General features: G+C 41.7%; 1 protein-coding gene across 2 annotated transcripts in view; it reads left to right on the plus strand.

Moving 5' to 3' along the window:
* Window positions 1–4,799: 4,799 nt before the first annotated feature.
* Window positions 4,800–20,202, plus strand: part of ANO3 (anoctamin 3) — a 254,338-nt gene continuing 238,935 nt past the window's right edge. For both annotated transcript variants that reach the window (XM_075836999.1, XM_075836997.1), the window contains exon 1: window positions 4,800–4,989. In XM_075836999.1, coding sequence (XP_075693114.1) covers window positions 4,944–4,989 — 46 coding nt within the window. In that variant the 5' untranslated portion in view covers window positions 4,800–4,943. The remainder of the gene's footprint in view (window positions 4,990–20,202) is intronic.

The raw sequence follows: 20,202 nt of genomic DNA on the forward strand, positions 1-20,202 counted from the left end.
CTATGATGCTAGGAGCCCGGCTCCCTGCACTGTGTTCTGTACGGGAAATGCGGCCGGCATGCGGTCTGTATATCATGGGCCGAACACGCTCGTGTGAATTAGGCCTAACACGCAGGATTCACCTGTAATCGATCACAGAACTTAGATGTGATAGATTACAGGTGAATCCTGTGTATCAGAGACAAGCAGGACCCGCTGACACTGAAGCCGTCAGTCCCGCTGATCTGACGGATACAGAATCACCAATCACCCTGATAGACATTTTTATAAAAAATTATAAAAAATCGCTTTCGAAGGTGTACATAGCCTTTAATACAATATCCACATTTCAATAAGTGTCTTGCTATACTATGCATCCATATAACAACATAGGGAAATTGAGTAATGCATAGTATGTGTTTCACTAACATTGCTGAACACACTCATTTGTCTCTTTCCATTAGAAGAGAATCAGGTAATTATGTCTAAACCTGCAGAGTGACATATTGAAAAGACATATATCATAGGCCAAGAAACAGGGTACTTAAAATAACGCATACTTACATAAAAGAACCTTGTCAGATATGTTCTGTGTGTCATACATTGTTACTTTGCTCATATTTATGACTACAGAGCATAATGTTAGAATATATTGCATCTCCACACTGTCTATAGATATTATTTTGCCAGAACTTTTTATTCAAAGGTCACAAGTACTTTAAAAGCAGTCAAACAATCATTACATGGTCATTGTGTGAACACAGATGCTGCGCTATCATCTATTTCTGGTGTGTCAGTCTTCACTGCAGTTCTAGCATTCTATTCGGGAACCAGAGTGATCAGAATGACCAGCAGTAAAGTTCTCATATTGATTGCACTGTGTTGGAGTGCTCTGAAATGTTGGAGAACAAATAAAAATGAGATTTAAATAAAAAAAAATATTGGGCAGGCTCTTGAAATAGTCTGTCATTCGAGCATAAATTGTCTTCTGATATGTCAATGATACAAGTCAGAGGATAACATTAATGGGGACCTTAAACTGACACCTCACACCGAATGGAAGGAGTCATGGCACTCAGTAAAATACCCAAACCCTTTGGCATCGGTTGGAGATTTCTATATAGTCTGAAGCTACGGCGTTATTGCTCTCCATGACTATAATTGGGAAGATGTCACCGTGATCCTATTAGAGCTTATTCAGACGAGCGTATTATATGTCCGTGTGATGTCCTACAATGGGGCTGTTCACACAGCCGTTGTTTTATCGGACCGTGTGAAGGGCCCGTGAATAAATAGAACACGTCCTATTTTCGTCCGTTTTCACAGATCCTATAATAGACTCAAGTCTATAAGGGGTCTGTGAAAACGGGTGCGACTCGGACGTGAAAAACTGCCATTTTTCACGTCCGAGTTTACACTCGTTCGTCTGAATAAGCCTTTAGAGAAGGGATATCAGGGCTGAATATATCTATCCTGCCCCGACATCACATGTAGCGTGGCTGTCCAACCGAACAATCACTTCAAGCCCTAAATATAATATTGGTATAATAAAATCTAAAAGTTATGACCTTATTACCTATCAACGCTTGGATTGGTTTTATACTGGAGATCACTTTTCTATGCTGATGGTTGAACAGTCTTTCTTCTAGAGACAAAGACGTTCCTGCCATTAGGAGATCTTTGTATTGACTTCAAATATATTTATTCACCAATCTCCATAAAGGCTCCTTCCTTTTTTATACAATATTAATATGTCTTACTGGAAGACGTGAACACATGACATCAATATGGTAGGTAAGCTCTTATGTACTGTGTTTAGGGTTAGGGTATGTTCACACGGCTTATTTTCAGCCGTTTTTCAGGCCGTAAATGGCCGAAAAACGTCAGAAAAATCGGAAGCAGAACGCCTCCAAACATCTGCCCATTGATTTCAATGGGGAAAATGGCGTTGTGTTCCGCTGCGGCGTTTTTTTACGCGTCCGTTTTGAAAAAACGCCCACGAAAAAGAAGTGCATGTCACTTCTTCAGCCGTTTTTGGAGCCGTTTTTCATTGATGCAATAGAAAAAGAGCTCCAAGAACGACCGTAAAAAACGCAGCGAAAAACGCGAGTGACTTAAAAACCATCTAAAAATCAGGAGCTGTTTTCCCTTGAAAACAGCTCCGTATTTTCTGATGTTTTTTGCTAAGCGTGTGAACATACCCTGATGCAATGAAGGACAACCGGGGACTGGGGTCAGGGGTGCCCTAAGCTCATTGATGTGCATAAGAAGAAAAAGGCTAGCCTATCTGGTCTGATCCCACAGATGAGTTAGGGTATGTTCACACGGCAGCATCCGTAACGGCTGAAATTATGGGGCTGTTTTCAGGAGAAAACAGCTCCGTAATTTCAGACGTAATGGCATGTGCAGGCGCTTTTTGCTGCGTCCATTACGGACGTTAAATGGAGCTGGTTTTCTATGGAGTCCATGGAAAACGGCTCCATTTACGTCTGAAGAAGTGACAGGCACTTCTTTGACGCAGGCGTATTTTTTACGCCCCGCCTTTTGACAGCGGGGCGCAAATAAAATGACCGTGTGCACAGAACATCGTAAGACCCATTCTAATGAATGGGCAGATGTTTGCCGACGCTATCGAGCCGCATTTTCAGACGTAAATAGAGGCGTAAAACGCCAGAATTACGTCCGTAAATAAGCCGTGTGAACATACCCTTACTGTAGCAGAATTTGATAGAACAATTAATACTGGTAATGAGATGAAGGTGTGAGAACACGCAGAGCATTGCCGCTTGCTGCGTTTGGGGTTGCATAGCCGCGGATTGGTCAGAGTACCCATGCTGACCCCTGTCCAAGCACCTAGAAATGGACACATGAGCATAAGAACCGGACCATGGAGCAATTGAAGAAGGTGCCTGGTCTGATGAATCATGTTTTCTTGTACATGATGTGGATCACCTACCTGGGAAAGAGATGGCACCAGGGTGAACTATGGGAAGAAGACAAGACGGTGGACGCAGTGCGATGCTCTGGACAATGTTCTACTGGGTAACCTTGGATCCTGGCATTCATGTGGATGTTACTTTGACACGTACCACCTGACTAAAAATTGCAGCAGATCAAGTCCACCCCTTCATGGCATCGGTATTACCTAATAGCAGTGCCCTCTCTCAGCAGGATTATACACCCCGCCACACTGCAAAAATTGTTCAGGAATGGTTTGAGAAACATAATAAAGAGTTCACGGTGTTGACTTGGCCTCCAAATTTCCCAGATCTCAATCCGATGGAGCATCTGTGGGATGTGCTGGAAAAACAAGTCCAATCCATGAAGGCCGCACATCGCAACCTACAGGACTTAAAGGATCTGCCGCTAACGTTTTGATGACAGACACCACAGGACACGTTCAGAGGTCTTGTAGCGGCTGCGGCCATTCCTCAACTGATTGGAGATGCTTTGGCAGCACAAGGAGCACCTACAACATATTAGCAGATAGTTTTAATGTTTTGACTTCTATAACTTAAATCACATCATTTACAAGCGTAAAAAATTCTTGTGCAGGGATGTAGCTAGAGGCGGCTGGCAGGGCATATGCCACAGGTGCTGGGTGCCTAGGGGATGCCAATAACCCGCCCTGCCTTGGCCAGTATGTTTAGATACAGAGCTAGGGCAGCATATTGAATCTATGCCCCGGGTAAAGGAAAGTGTTCCCCAGCTTTCCCTTCTGGCAGAATTATCTTAGACTTTAAACCCTAGGGGACGCATGGGTCGCAGTTTAAACAGGCACCATGGCAAAGATGGGTTACCCTAAACCTTGGTGAGGGGTGGCCCTTCTGGCTCACATAATTAGATAATAGTTGGGAGCCCTTTCTCCTTTCGGAGTAGGCATGTGATAGATTGCATCAAGTACTTGTTCACATGACTGTTTTTTTTAACCTGGGTAAGAGAAAGATTGAATTTGGGCATTTATTAAAATGAAAAATATTTGATGAATATAACTAATATGAAAGCAGCACTGAACTTAGAAATTAAAATATAACTTATTGAATAATAATGTTGGCACGGATCTAAATTTGGGATGTAAATGTTGCATGTAAACAAGAATCTTGCCATTCACTGACAGCAAGCTGGGATCTTAAATATGGTGAAGAACTGAAATGCAAAAAGTTGTATGAAGTTCCATAACTTTTTATTACACAGTAAAATTCCTTTAATCCAGAATCAATGAGACTTGACAAGTGCCAGTTTATCAAATATTCCATTTTAAAATTAATAAAAATGTTAAAACAAAATATGTTTCTAGATCTTTGCTTCCAAATTCGAAGAATTTTCTGCCTGGTTCTTTCTTCTCAATTTTTTTTTTTTTTTTCAATCTTGTGAAATTCCACATTGTACTGCAGTTTTGTGCTGGAAACAAGCGCCAGATTATCAGATTTCCCGGATTATCAAACGCCGAATTAAAGAAAGTTTAGTGCACAATGATTTCGTTACAATAGACATGACACCCCTGATAATATAGGACATTTAATACAGATTTAGTTGACAATTTTCTTTTTTTGTCGTGGTCTTTTTTACTTTTACGTTGCAGTTTTATAATATAGTCACATCGGTTAATAAACGCACATGTCCATCAAGTTCATCCTCTCTCGGATCCGGCTGTGTGATGTTGTGGGATGACATACTGCAGCATGCGGTGGAGGGGAAAAAAAAAAAGAAGAGCATTGCTGTGAATTATCCTTCAAGCAACCGCTAAGGGGAGTCAATAGCTGGACCTCCCTCCATGGTTACTATGACAACATGAGGGAGCACAGTCTTTCAGGCGAAGTGTTCAGCTACAGCAGGTGTCGTATTCCGTATCCAGCTCTCCCCGAGCCACGGGATTCTAGAAGTGGCTGTCCATTGCCCCCTATTTCCCATGCATTATCAGCTTTTTGCCTTCTCATAAGCCCTGTTCACATTCCCCTAAGAAGATGGTTCATCACTCCGGCTCTATTCAATGCTTTAAGCAGCAGAAAGGTCAGTGGGATTTTCCTTTTCGCCTATGGTGTGAGCTCGGCATGTCCTTGTGCAGCATGTGCTACCGGAGCTGATAATTGCAGGGAAGCCGGTGTAATGCAGATGTATAGGAATCCCCCCCCCCCCCTCTAAGCCTATAATATAGTCCTACAGAGGAATGGACTGCGGCTGCTATTCTGGATGCTTCACTGAAACTTGTGCTATGACATTATTCTGCAATTAAAACTTACTGCATTGAAAGTTCTGCGGCCGTCACTTGTACTGCGCCCGCCGTCTGCACGCAAGTCCTGTTTAACCCTTTCAGGGCCTTGGCATTTGAGGGGTTAATCTTATACGATACGCTCATATGTTTACTTGATGGTGGTTCTTGTTCCCTGTACGTGTCCATGTAGTGCAGTATTTCATGTTTACTTTATGTCACATGAGATTTAGAATGATGAGGATGTAAATAAATTCTGTATAATGTAAATAATAATAATAATAATAATAATAATAATAATTATAATAAATGTTATGTATTAGTTTTACTATTATTATTCGTTTAGTATTCATGTATATAGGGACATCATCTCCCATGGTGTTTCTTATAATGATAATGATCCATTTTATTACCTGAAAGGTATTACCTTACCATGTACAAGAAGATGATACTAATAAATAATTACAATTAATATTATTATTATCATCATCATCATCATCATCATCATCATTATTATTATTATTATTATTATTATCATCATTATTATCATTATGTTCAAATTATTTTTATAGTAAGATGAAGTAGTTGCAAAAGTAGTAGTTGTAGCAGGAAGACTAAGGCCTTATTCACACGAACGTATAATACGTCCGTGCTACGCGCGTGATTTTAATGAATGGGGCCGTTCAGACTCTCAGTGAATTTCACGCAGCGTATGTGCGCTGCGTGAAACTCATGACATGTCCTATATTTGCCCGTGTTTCGCGCTGCACGCACGCACCTATTCAAGTCTATGGGTGCGTGCAAATCGCGCTCGGCACACGGAAGCACTTCTGTGGGACGCGCGTGATTCGCGCATCAGCAGTAAAAACTATGAATGAAAACAGAAAAGCACCTCATGCTTTTCTGTTTGTAAACATAAAACCAGAGTGTCATGATGATGCCGGTTGCGCGAAAATCACGCAGCCACGTATCATATGCTGCTGACACACGGACCTTTTGCGTACGCAAAACGGACACGCTTGTGTGAATCCGGCCTAAGCCTGAGACTAAGACTAAGGCCTGATTCACACAAACGTATACGTTGGTGTGCTGTGGGTGAAAGCAACGGACAGCGCACGGATCTATGCAACTCAATGGGGCTATTAAGATATGTGCGAGTATTCACGCAGCGAGTGTCCGTTGCGTGAAACTCACTGCATGTCCTATTTCGGTGCGTTTTTGCGGATCACGAACCTATTGAAGTCAATGGGTGCGTGAAAATCACGTACAGCACATGGACGTCTTCCGTGTGCTGTCCGTGATTCACGTACCAGTTGCTAAAGAAATGCAGAGGAAAAAATAAATAAATTAAGAAATGTGCACCAACACTGACATAAAAAACGGATGCCACACGGAACACGCACTGATGCCACATGGAACTGCAACGCAAGAAAATCCCAGCATTTTTTGCAGATGTAAAATGGACACGTTCGTGTGAATCTAGCCTAAGCCTGAGACTAAGACTAAGCCTGTATTCACACGTGCTGTTTTTGTTGATGTTTTAATGTGATGCCCCCTGTCAACCCTCAGTCTCTAAAGTTCAGCATAATAGCCGTCAGATGGACAAATGTCCATAATATTTCAGCCTCATTGCACTAAAGGGGAGTGATTATTGGCCCCCGACACCTACAGCGATATCGGCAGCATTATCAGTGTCCAATTAGAGTTACAAAGATACTTAAAGGCAGAGATTAGTTTTTTTAATTTCTCCCCACCTCAGTAGTGCCCTAGGTGGACGCCTACTCCAACGACCCCTCATGTCGGACTGTATATATAAAGCAATAATAATATTTAATTTTGAAGACTATTGCTGCAGACCAGCAGTCATCTTTCTCCCTGAGGGCATGGCCAGGCTGAATTGCTCTGGAATTCCGCTGCGGCCAGTCTGCTGCGGAAATCCGCAGCAGACATTTTCTCCATTGGTTTCCACACCTTTTTAGTTAGGTTCGTGCACACGTGGTGGAAAACTCCGCTGCGGACCATAGGCTGCGGTGCGGAATTTGGTGTCGGCAGCATACACTGGCTATTGCGGACTTGTAGCGGACTTGATGCGTACTTGTGGCAAAATTTCTCCATTGACTTCAATGGAGTTTCAAAATTCCGCAATGAAATCCGCAGATGTTATGTGTGTTGCGTTGCGTATTGGTTTTTAGAAACAGGATATTTCTTCATTCTGGCTGGACCTATGTGTTTCGAGGTCTATAGCCAGACTGAGATGAAATGTTTTAAAAGAGAGCAGGAAATACTCTTCACCTGAATACGCAACGGCTAATCCGCAGCAATTTACTGCACATTTTAGGCAAAGGCGCAACGGAATCTGCAACGCAGATTATGTGCGGCATTGATGCGGACAGTGTCTGCAGAAATACGCCACGTCTGGCCATGCCCTCAGGGTATGTTCACACGGCTTATTTTCGGCCATTTTTCGGGCCGTAAACGTCCGAAAAATCGGAAGCAGAATGCCTCCAAACATCTGCCCATTGATTTCAATGGGAAAACGGCGTTCGGTTCCGACGGAGCGTTTTTCGCTGCGTTTTTTTACTCGTAAAAAAAACGGCCGTGAAAAAGAAGTGCAGGACACTTCTTTGGACGTTTTTGGAGCCGTTTTCCATAGACTCTAGTGAAAAAAGCTCCGAAAACGTCCGGAAAAAACGCTGAAAAAACGCAGCGAAAAGCGCGAGTGGCACAAAAAAAACGTCTGAAAATCAGGAGCTGTTTTCTCTTGAAACCAGCTCCGTATTTTGAGACGTTTTTGACTCTGCGTGTGAACATACCCTTAGGAGCTGGGTTCATAAGCACTGGTGGCAGTGGTGTAGCTAGGGGGCGCTGTTAAGACATGAGCCCTGGATGCTAGGGGGAGACAACAAGCCACTCTGCCCTAGCCAGGATACTTAGATACAGGGCAACATACTGAATATTTGCCCCACATGGAAGAAAGCCTAGCTACGACTGGCATCATGTAATAAACATGTGCTGTCAGCCCTTCTGAAGTATATAGTGTAACACGACTGGTCACCGCAATAGAATATAAATTCAGCAGTCACCCACATACTGCAGCCTCTGTCAATAATAATTTGGCTAAGCTTAGCCAGCAGCACGGGTAAAAAAAAAACATTCACTAGAAAGTCTAAAGAAAATTTAGGATTTTCTCAGAATGTACCTTTAATAGTTAAAGGGGTATTCCAGCCTAAAGCATTTTTCATTCATCCACTGGGTAATAGGTAATAAATGCTAGATAAGTCTAAATGCTAAACTGAGTGCCAGATCTGTGGGGGTCCCATTAGTCGGACCCCCACCAATCTAGCATTTATCACCTAGAGAGCGGATAGAAGACATTTTTTTTAGGCTGGAATACCCCTTTAACTCATCTTATTAATCTGTTTCCAAATGTTACTTACACGTCCAGGCAGATGGGAAATACCCTAAGCATCCGGCACGTTACTAACAGCTGACATGCTTTATATACAAGTCAATAGCTATTATATATATAGTGTTCATTGACGAGCCCATTACATCATGTGATACAAAGGATCAATTAAGAGAAGCTTTACATTAACACTAAGTAATCACACTGAGTTTTATTACGGGTGAATTCACACGCGGCAGATTTGTTGCAGAAATTTCATTTCAATATCAGTTCTATTTATTTGACTGGGATTGTTTTGGCGGCAATCACATGGATTTCTGCACGTTCTAGTCAGATGAACGAGACACTCGCACAAATGTTTGCCACAAATCTACATTATTAGTAGGTAATATTATTGTCTTCACTATATATATGAATAGTGTAGTTCAAGTTATCTATGTTTATTAATGCAGTGCATATACATGATACTATTATTAATATTAATAATAATAATGTTAATAATTGATATGTGTTCACTAACAGTCATCATAGCACATGTATTTGTAGACTACTGAGTGTTTAAAGGGTTTTTCCCATAATCATTATTTATTACCTATCCACAGGATAGGTGATAAATATCTGATCGGTGGGGGTCCGACCGCTGGGACCTCCACCAATCACGAGAACGAGCTTACCTTGCCATTCCTTGGAGCCCCAAAGGAATGATGCGGTAGTAAGCATGCTCAACCACTGCTCTTTTAATTTCTATAGGGCTGCCGAAGATAGCACCATAAAAATGAATGGAGCGGTGGTCAAGCATGTGCACTACCGCTCCAGTCCCATGATCGGTGGGGGTTGCAGTAGTCGAACCCCCACCGATCAGATATTTATTCCCTATACTGTGGATAGGATAGGGGATAAATGATGATTATGCAAAAACCCTGTTTGGTCAACATTTCGGCAACAGGGCAAAGGCAACACTTTCACTTTTTAATGTGACCTGGATTTGCCTGGCAAGTATCAGGGGTACTGCAGACTAAGCAGGAGCTTTAAAGGCTTTGTCCACCTTTGCGACTATGTCCTTTATTGTTCCAGTACACATAAAATAAAAATGTACAACTTTTTAAATAATTCTGAGTAAAAATGTCCTATTGTTTGTGTCTACAGCCCCTAAACAGATCTTTGCATTTCCATGGAGACAGACTACAAATAAACCTAGTGTAGTCTGATCGTGCAGTCATACTCTTGTTCATCGGTCGCTACATCTTGCCTACCTTCTATGGGCTGTAGGCTACATATTACAGTTCTGTACCACACTAATCTTTAATATGTCCACGTGCATGCGGTCTAGGGGCTCACGCACATGGTTTTTAGCTTAGAACAGATCCGTTATATAGCGCCCATTACCCATACTGTACCTCTATATGCCTCCGATTTAATACGGAGGCACAGGGTATATGCTTCTTCCTCTATTTCTTAACCTTGTGAACTGCTGTGTGAAATTTTAGCTATTTTGTTACATTATAAATAAATATATTTTTGAGACGAACACCCGAAATGCATTGAAAAGTGGTCTTCTAGGGGGTGGTCTTCTCAAAGAAGATGGCCAGTATACATGATATATGGTGGAACAAAAAAGCTGTCATTGGAAATCTGGTCTGGATAAGGGGGGTGGTCTTCTTAAAGAGGTGGTGTTATTATGAGGTTTCACTGTATCTTATAAAAAGAGAAGCATGTTATGTGAAGGGTGGTATGGAAATTGTAGCTTATGGTATCAGAAGGGGTTATATATGGGGGTCCGGGAGCTCGGATATGAACCACCGTGTAAGTGCTTGTTTTCCCTGCAGCACCAATGTAAAAAAGGAAAAATACAGCATTGCTGGGTGCTCGCCACGAGCCAAACATGTTCTAATAGGGCACAAGCAGACAATCACATCGTACTGTGTAAAGTAGCACAAATGAGATGGGGAGAATACGGATCACTGCTCAATAAAGAATGAACTGTCTTTTACGGCTGATTTTTCAGATAATCTTGATTATTTATTCCTTATCCATTATTTTTTTTTATAGCTTTTTTTGTTTTACTTGGAGCACTGCAGGGAATTACAGAATATTTGCTCAATACCCAAGTGCTGGTAAACTCTTCTTGTTCGATAACTGGTGTTTTAGTCTTATGGTAGCCAGTTATGTGTCCTCGTTCCCTGCTCTTCCCCTCTTTTCCTCTCTGTAGAAAGCTTTCCTTTATAATTTTCCACTGTTTATGCAAAAATGAAAACAGAAGCTACTGTGCATATTGTCTTAATTAAAAATCTTTTGCGTTTACAACTCCTATACAGACCTATATGTTTCCATGGGAACAGACAACAAACAAACCCTGTGTAGTCTGATCTTTGCCATCATATTGCCTTCTATCTGTCCCCTACTTTTTGTTTGCTTATTAAATATATATTAGTAACAAGAAGGGGACAGATGGAAAGCAATATGACTGCAGGATCAGACTACACATGATTTGTTTTATGTCTGTTACCATGGAAAATTATAGGTCTGTTTAGGAGATGTAGTCACAAAACAACTGGAAATTTTTAAGTAAAACTATTTGCAAAGTTGCTTCTTCTTTCATTTTAGATGCATTGGAACAATAAAACAAATTGGTTTAGAAGGTAGACATAACCTTTAAAAAACTATATGAAGACAATATGTTCACATTCATCCACACTGGTCATACAATAATTACGATTTTGATGTAATTGACACTTATAAATAAGGTTTCTCACGACCGTAATATGGGTGAATTTTACGACTGCAACCCCTGAACTCCCTGCTGTTCTACTGAACAAAGATTAGATCACATATAAACCTATGCTGATCTAGGTACAGTTCAGTAGAAGCATGGGGGGGGGGGGGGGGTCTGGTGATGCAGCTGTGACATTAGCTCTAAAATGTGGCCATATTGTGACCGTGTGAGACCAGCCCACGACACATGGGTCGTTTTTCCCTGCATGTCAGATCTCCTGACATGTCTGTTTTAGTAAATAATAGTTTTCTGTGAAATAACAATGCTGGAGCATCTTTTCTTTGGATTTTGTGCCGTTCCTCTGTTAATCCTCCTGGAATTATATAAATAAATTGACAATGCATTACTGCAGTATTCCCCTTGTCCATAGGGTATATCCCTGCTTAGTCTCACACTGTCAGCATGGATCGGACCATATCAGACTGTGTAAGGGGGAATGATGACAGCCAGCTGCCAATTTATTTCTTACATTTCCAGGACGAATAACAGAGAAATGGCCCAACACAAAGTTTTATAAAAATATGCTCCTGTAATGTTTTTTTTACGGGAAATGCAAGTTTATACTAAACATATATACGTCGATAGAGCTGACGGGGCCTTTACAAAGACGCCATATTTTTTTGCACCCCCCGTTTCAAAATGTGATGAAGTGAAAAGTAGTGAGCTGTATTAGCTTACTAATTTACTTTATTTTCTGGGTAGCAGCTCCGTTCGAGATGCCATAGCGTCATGTGATCTCCATTCTGAATCCCTGAATCCTATACCATCTTCTCTATGACAAGGAAAGCAGCAGTGTAAAGCATGGAGGAGGGACAGAATTGCAACCTGAGTTATTGATGAAACAGGAGATAGACGTGGCAGAATTTTTCCGCTGCAAATGTTGGTTCAGATTTGGGGCAATTACGTAACGAATCTGCACCAACATTTGCATATTTGACAGGTAATTCAGACGTTGCAGATATCACAGCGGACTTGCCACAGATTTGAGTTTTTGCATTGCAAAGGCTGAAATCCACAGTGAAATTCTGCCACGTCTGAACGTGGCCAAAGGAATAAATACACGATAACTACTTAAATATAATTTTAAAGGATACTTAGACTTTGCAACCCATTGTTTTATTTGCTCCAATATATCAAAAATAAAATTAAAGCAACTTTGGAATAATCTTGATTAAAAATATCCTATTGTTTTGTGTCTTCGGCTCTGAGGTTATGTTCACACGATTAACAAAAAACGGCTGAAAATACGGAGCTGTTTTCAAAGGAAAACAGCCTCTGATTTCCAGCTGTTTTTTAAGCAACCTGCGTTTTTAGGGGCGTTTTTTATACACGTTTTTGTAGCTGTTTTTCTATTGAGTCAGTGACCTGCACTTCTTTTTACGGGGCTTTTTTTTATGCGCCGTTTATACAAACGGCGCGAAAAGAAAAACGCCCTGTGGGAACGAAATACCGTTTTTTTTCCATTGAAATAGGCCGATGTTTGGAGGCGTTCAGCCCCTGTATTTTCAGCTGTTTTTTGGGCCGTAAACAGCTGAAAATAGGCCATGTGAACGTACCCTTAGGGCATGACCACACGTGGCGGATTTCCTCCGCAACTGTCCGCATCAATGCCGCACAGAATCTGCGTTGCAGATTCTGCTGCGGATCTGCACAAAATGTGCAGTACATTGATGCGGACTAGCTGCTGCGGACTGCGGGAAAAGTGCTTCCCTTCTCCCTATCAGTGCAGGATAGAGAGAAGGGACAGCACTTTCCCTAGTGAAAGTAAACGATTTTCAAACTTACCGGCCGTTGTCTTGGTGACGCGTCCCTCTTTCGGCATCCAGCCCGACCTCCCTGGATGACGCGCCAGTCCATGTGACCGCTGCAGCCTGTGCTTGGCCTGTGATTGGCTGCAGCCGTCACTTAGACTGAAACGTCATCCTGGGAGGCCGGACTGGAGACAGACGCAGGGAGTTCTCGGTAAGTATGAACTTATATATTTTTTAACAGATACATGTATATTGAGATCGGTAGTCACTGTCCCGGGTGCAGAAACAGTTACTGCCGATCGCTTAACTCTTTCAGCACCCTGGACAGTGACTATTTACAGACGTCTCCTAGCAACGCTCCCGTCATTACGGGAGCCCCATTGACTTCCTCAGTCTGGCTGTAGACCTAGAAATACATAGGTCCAGCCAGAATGAAGAAATGTCATGGTAGTAAAACCAATACGCTCCGCAGCACACATAAGATCTGCGGACTTCATTGCGGAATTTTGACTCTCCATTGAAGTCAATGGAGAAATTCCGCCATGAGTCCGCCACTGCTCCGCAACAGACAGAGCATGCTGCGGACACCAAATTCCGCTCCGCAGCCTATGCTCCGCAGCGGAATTTTACGCCTCGTCTAAACGAACACTGCTAAATTAAAGTGTAAGTCAATGGACAAACGGCACCGCTGCGGATTAACGCAGCGGAGTGTCCGCAGCGGAATTTAAGTGAAATTCCGCCACGTGTGAACCCAGCCTTAGGGTAAACTGAATGTGAGTGTGATTGAAGGATTGTACTACACATGATTTATTTGTAACCTATAACCTTGGAGTCACATAGGCCTGCATAGGTGCTGTATACACAAAACGGTGAGAGATTTTGAATCAATAATACTTGCAGAGTTGCTCTATTTTTTTCTTTTTAATGCATTGGAGCAATAAAAAAATGGTTGCAAATGTGGACATGGCCGTTTTATCCCCTTGCTGGACATTTACGGTTACCTGAGCTATAGTATATCATTTATAGAACCCTTTTATGCGCAGGAACGCAGCATCTGTGCTTTGTTGCACGTGCCTGACATGATCATTGCAAGTTCTTTCTGTGTAACATTGATTGGTGGGAACATGTCACACAGACAAAGTCATCTATCACATTTTAGCTCTACGTTGCGACAAAGCTATTTTATGCATGAAAATCCATAATGAGGAGACGATATGGGCAAAATGCAGGGAGTCAGAATGACATTCAGCTCGAGTCGTGTTGGGTTTCCCATGTGGAATATCAGTTAAGGAAAAAGAAGACAGAGAATGTAACTAGGAACACACAAGATATTGCTACTACACAGAGGCGTTATTATAGCTGAATGGCCTAATGAGTCTATTATCATAGGGGGACAAGCACCATCCAAGTGATAAAATATTTGATGATACCGTGTTATTGTATTCTGCGCCGCTATTCACTACAGGACTTTGTAGAAGCAACACAGTTGCTGGCTTGCGCAGCACGGCTCTGCTGCATTGACATGTTTTATTGATGCTTGTGAGAGCTCTGTTCCTTAAAGGGCTTGCACATTGTTTTTTTGTGCTAATATGCAGTATTAGGTATGGGATGTAGATAAAGAAGAGGAGTGGAGGTTAGAAGAATATTGTAATGTAGAATATGTTCACGCAAAAAGGAAACTTACTGCAAAGGACATATACATGGAAGTCAATGATAAAACAGTATACAGTGGGCTCTTAACCTTCCCCTAGTGATGACTTCAGGCAGCCAGAATTGTGTCTTTAAAGGGGTATTCTGATTTCAGCAAATACATTTGTATGTGTGTGTGGCCCTATGACAAGACTAAGCAAGTTCAGAGCACAATCAGGAAGTGTTGTCATAGGGACAAAGGAGTACAGATACTGCAAGCATTGAGCCTTCCAGGGCTTAGAACTTAGTGAAGAAGGATGTTAATAAAAACCTGTGGCTCATTTTTCATGTACTCTAAAGGGCCTTTTATATATTTCTTACTGTAGTTCTCCTTTATAGAGGTTCTTTAGTCAAATTGATGTCACCAGGAAACCTTGGCTTCAATACAGATAGTTACGCAAACAATATTGATTCAGTAAATCCCATTATATAATGTTTATGTACAATTTACATGTAAAAGAGGTCCACATAACAGCCCACACGGATTACAAGATGTTTGTGTAAACATCTGTATCAAAGCAATGAGTCTCCTGTCATGTGTCAGCCGGAGATGATGTATCGTGTGACTTCTGTGGTTGTCAGGTAATCATCATGGGTGAATAATTTGTAGTTTATTTCTAGTTTCTTTTTAAGGCCTTATTCACACGAGCGTATCTGTTTTGCACACGTAAAAAATGCAGCATTTTTCCTGCGTTGCAGTTCCATGTGACATCCGTGTACAGTGCGTGTCTGCAGTTTTTTTAACGCGCGTATGTCATGCGTTTTTTAGGAGGTGGTGTTGAAGGAGGTCTTTTTCTATTTCTCATCATTTCTTTAGCAACTGTTGGGTGAATCACGCACAGCCCACGGATGCACCGATGCACATATGAACAGGTCCTAAGCGCTATCTAAACCTTTGAAAGCATGTTTGTTTGTTTTTTTATAAATCAATGTTTTATTGTATTTTAAACAAGATTTCAATTGGGTTTTATTAACAAAAAAAAAAAAGTTTACTTTTTGAGATACAGCTTCTATATATCCTGGATACATAGATGCTGTATCTTGCGATCACAGCAGAATCCGTCAGGTCATTGGAACTGACGGCCTTGGTGAACGCTGGAGACACGCGGAAAACAGATAGTATCGATCACATCCAAGTTCATGAACTTATAGGCAATCGATAATAGCTGGATCCTGAACGTAGATGTGATCGATAATAGCTGGATTCTGAACGTAGATGTGATCGATAATAGCTGGATCCTGAACGTAGATGTGATCGATAATAGCTGGATCCTGAACGTAGATGTGATCGATAATAGCTGGATCCTGAACGTAGATGTGATCGATAATAGCTGGATCCTGAACGTAGATGTGATCGATAATAGCTGGATCCTGAACGTAGATGTGATCGATAATAGCTGGATCCTGAACGTAGATGTGATCGATAATAGCTGGATCCTGAACGTAGATGTGATCGATAATAGCTGGATCCTGAACGTAGATGTGATCGATAATAGCTGGATTCTGAACGTAGATGTGATCGATAATAGCTGGATCCTGAACGTAGATGTGATCGATAATAGCTGGATCCTGAACGTAGATGTGATCGATAATAGCTGGATCCTGAACGTAGATGTGATCGATAATAGCTGGATTCTGAACGTAGATGTGATCGATAACAGCTGGATTCTGAACGTAGATGTGATCGATAATAGCTGGATCCTGAACGTAGATGTGATCGATAATAGCTGGATCCTGAACGTAGATGTGATCGATAATAGCTGGATCCTGAACGTAGATGTGATCGATAATAGCTGGATCCTGAACTTAGATGTGATCGATAATAGCTGGATCCTGAACGTAGATGTGATCGATAATAGCTGGATTCTGAACGTAGATGTGATCGATAATAGCTGGATCCTAAACGTAGATGTGATCGATAATAGCTGGATCCTGAACGTAGATGTGATCGATAATAGCTGGATCCTGAACGTAGATGTGAACGATAATAGCTGGATCCTGAACGTAGATGTGATCGATAATAGCTGGATCCCGAACGTAGATGTGATCGATAATAGATGGATCCCGAACGTAGATGTGATCGATAATAGCTGGATTCCCGAACGTAGATGTGATCGATAATAGCTGGATCCCGAACGTAGATGTGCTCGATAATAGATGGATCCTGAACGTAGATGTGATCGATAATAGCTGGATCCTGAACGTAGATGTGATCGATAATAGCTGGATCCTGAACGTAGATGTGATCGATAATAGCTGGATCCTGAACGTAGATGTGATCGATAATAGCTGGATCCTGAACGTAGATGTGATCGATAATAGCTGGATTCTGAACGTAGATGTGATCGATAATAGCTGGATCCTGAACGTAGAAGTGATCGATAATAGCTGGATCCTGAACGTAGATGTGATCGATAATAGCTGGATCCTGAACGTAGATGTGATCGATAATAGCTGGATTCTGAACGTAGATGTGATCGATAACAGCTGGATTCTGAACGTAGATGTGATCGATAATAGCTGGATCCTGAACGTAGATGTGATCGATAATAGCTGGATCCTGAACGTAAATGTGATCGATAATAGCTGGATTCTGAACGTAGATGTGATCGATAATAGCTGGATCCTAAACGTAGATGTGATCGATAATAGCTGGATCCTGAACGTAGATGTGATCGATAATAGCTGGATCCTGAACGTAGATGTGAACGATAATAGCTGGATCCTGAACGTAGATGTGATCGATAATAGCTGGATCCCGAACGTAGATGTGATCGATAATAGATGGATCCCGAACGTAGATGTGATCGATAATAGCTGGATTCCCGAACGTAGATGTGATCGATAATAGCTGGATCCCGAACGTAGATGTGATCGATAATAGATGGATCCCGAACGTAGATGTGATCGATAATAGCTGGATCCTGAACGTAGATGTGATCGATAATAGCTGGATCCTGAACGTAGATGTGATCGATAATAGCTGGATCCTGAACGTAGATGTGATCGATAATAGCTGGATCCTGAACGTAGATGTGATCGATAATAGCTGGATTCTGAACGTAGATGTGATCGATAATAGCTGGATCCTGAACATAGATGTGATCGATAATAGCTGGATCCTGAACGTAGATGTGATCGATAATAGCTGGATCCTGAACGTAGATGTGATCGATAATAGCTGGATTCTGAACGTAGATGTGATCGATAACAGCTGGATTCTGAACGTAGATGTGATTGATAATAGCTGGATCCTGAACGTAGATGTGATCGATAATAGCTGGATCCTGAACGTAGATGTGATCGATAATAGCTGGATCCTGAACTTAGATGTGATCGATAATAGCTGGATCCTGAACGTAGATGTGATCGATAATAGCTGGATCCTAAACGTAGATGTGATCGATAATAGCTGGATCCTGAACGTAGATGTGAACGATAATAGCTGGATCCTGAACGTAGATGTGATCGATAATAGCTGGATCCCGAACGTAGATGTGATCGATAATAGCTGGATTCCCGAACGTAGATGTGATCGATAATAGCTGGATCCCGAACGTAGATGTGATCGATAATAGATGGATCCTGAACGTAGATGTGATCGATAATAGCTGGATCCTGAACGTAGATGTGATCGATAATAGCTGGATCCTGAACGTAGATGTGATCGATAATAGCTGGATCCTGAACGTAGATGTGATCGATAATAGCTGGATCCTGAACGTAGATGTGAACGATAATAGCTGGATCCTGAACGTAGATGTGATCGATAATAGCTGGATTCTGAACGTAGATGTGATCGATAATAGCTGGATCCTGAACGTAGATGTGATCGATAATAGCTGGATCCTGAACGTAGATGTGATCGATAATAGCTGGATTCTGAACGTAGATGTGATCGATAATAGCTGGATTCTGAACGTAGATGTGATCGATAACAGCTGGATTCTGAACGTAGATGTGATCGATAATAGCTGGATCCTGAACGTAGATGTGATCGATAATAGCTGGATCCTGAACGTAGATGTGATCGATAATAGCTGGATCCTTAACGTAGATGTGATCGATAATAGCTGGATCCTGAACGTAGATGTGATCGATAATAGCTGGATTCTGAACGTAGATGTGATCGATAAGAGCTGGATCCTGAACGTAGATGTGATCGATAATAGCTGGATCCTGAACGTAGATGTGATCGATAATAGCTGGATTCTGAACGTAGATGTGATCGATAACAGCTGGATTCTGAACGTAGATGTGATCGATAATAGCTGGATCCTGAACGTAGATGTGATCGATAATAGCTGGATCCTGAACGTAGATGTGATCGATAATAGCTGGATCCTGAACGTAGATGTGATCGATAATAGCTGGATCCTGAACTTAGATGTGATCGATAATAGCTGGATCCTGAACGTAGATGTGATCGATAATAGCTGGATTCTGAACGTAGATGTGATCGATAATAGCTGGATCCTAAACGTAGATGTGATCGATAATAGCTGGATCCTGAACGTAGATGTGATCGATAATAGCTGGATCCTGAACGTAGATGTGAACGATAATAGCTGGATCCTGAACGTAGATGTGATCGATAATAGCTGGATCCCGAACGTAGATGTGATCGATAATAGATGGATCCCGAACGTAGATGTGATCGATAATAGCTGGATTCCCGAACGTAGATGTGATCGATAATAGCTGGATCCCGAACGTAGATGTGCTCGATAATAGATGGATCCTGAACGTAGATGTGATCGATAATAGCTGGATCCTGAACGTAGATGTGATCGATAATAGCTGGATCCTGAACGTAGATGTGATCGATAATAGCTGGATCCTGAACGTAGATGTGATCGATAATAGCTGGATCCTGAACGTAGATGTGATCGATAATAGCTGGATTCTGAACGTAGATGTGATCGATAATAGCTGGATCCTGAACGTAGAAGTGATCGATAATAGCTGGATCCTGAACGTAGATGTGATCGATAATAGCTGGATCCTGAACGTAGATGTGATCGATAATAGCTGGATTCTGAACGTAGATGTGATCGATAACAGCTGGATTCTGAACGTAGATGTGATCGATAATAGCTGGATCCTGAACGTAGATGTGATCGATAATAGCTGGATCCTGAACGTAGATGTGATCGATAATAGCTGGATTCTGAACGTAGATGTGATCGATAATAGCTGGATCCTAAACGTAGATGTGATCGATAATAGCTGGATCCTGAACGTAGATGTGATCGATAATAGCTGGATCCTGAACGTAGATGTGAACGATAATAGCTGGATCCTGAACGTAGATGTGATCGATAATAGCTGGATCCCGAACGTAGATGTGATCGATAATAGATGGATCCCGAACGTAGATGTGATCGATAATAGC

The sequence above is a fragment of the Rhinoderma darwinii genome, chromosome 9 (genome assembly GCF_050947455.1).
Source record: "Rhinoderma darwinii isolate aRhiDar2 chromosome 9, aRhiDar2.hap1, whole genome shotgun sequence".
Lineage (NCBI taxonomy): Eukaryota > Metazoa > Chordata > Amphibia > Anura > Rhinodermatidae > Rhinoderma > Rhinoderma darwinii.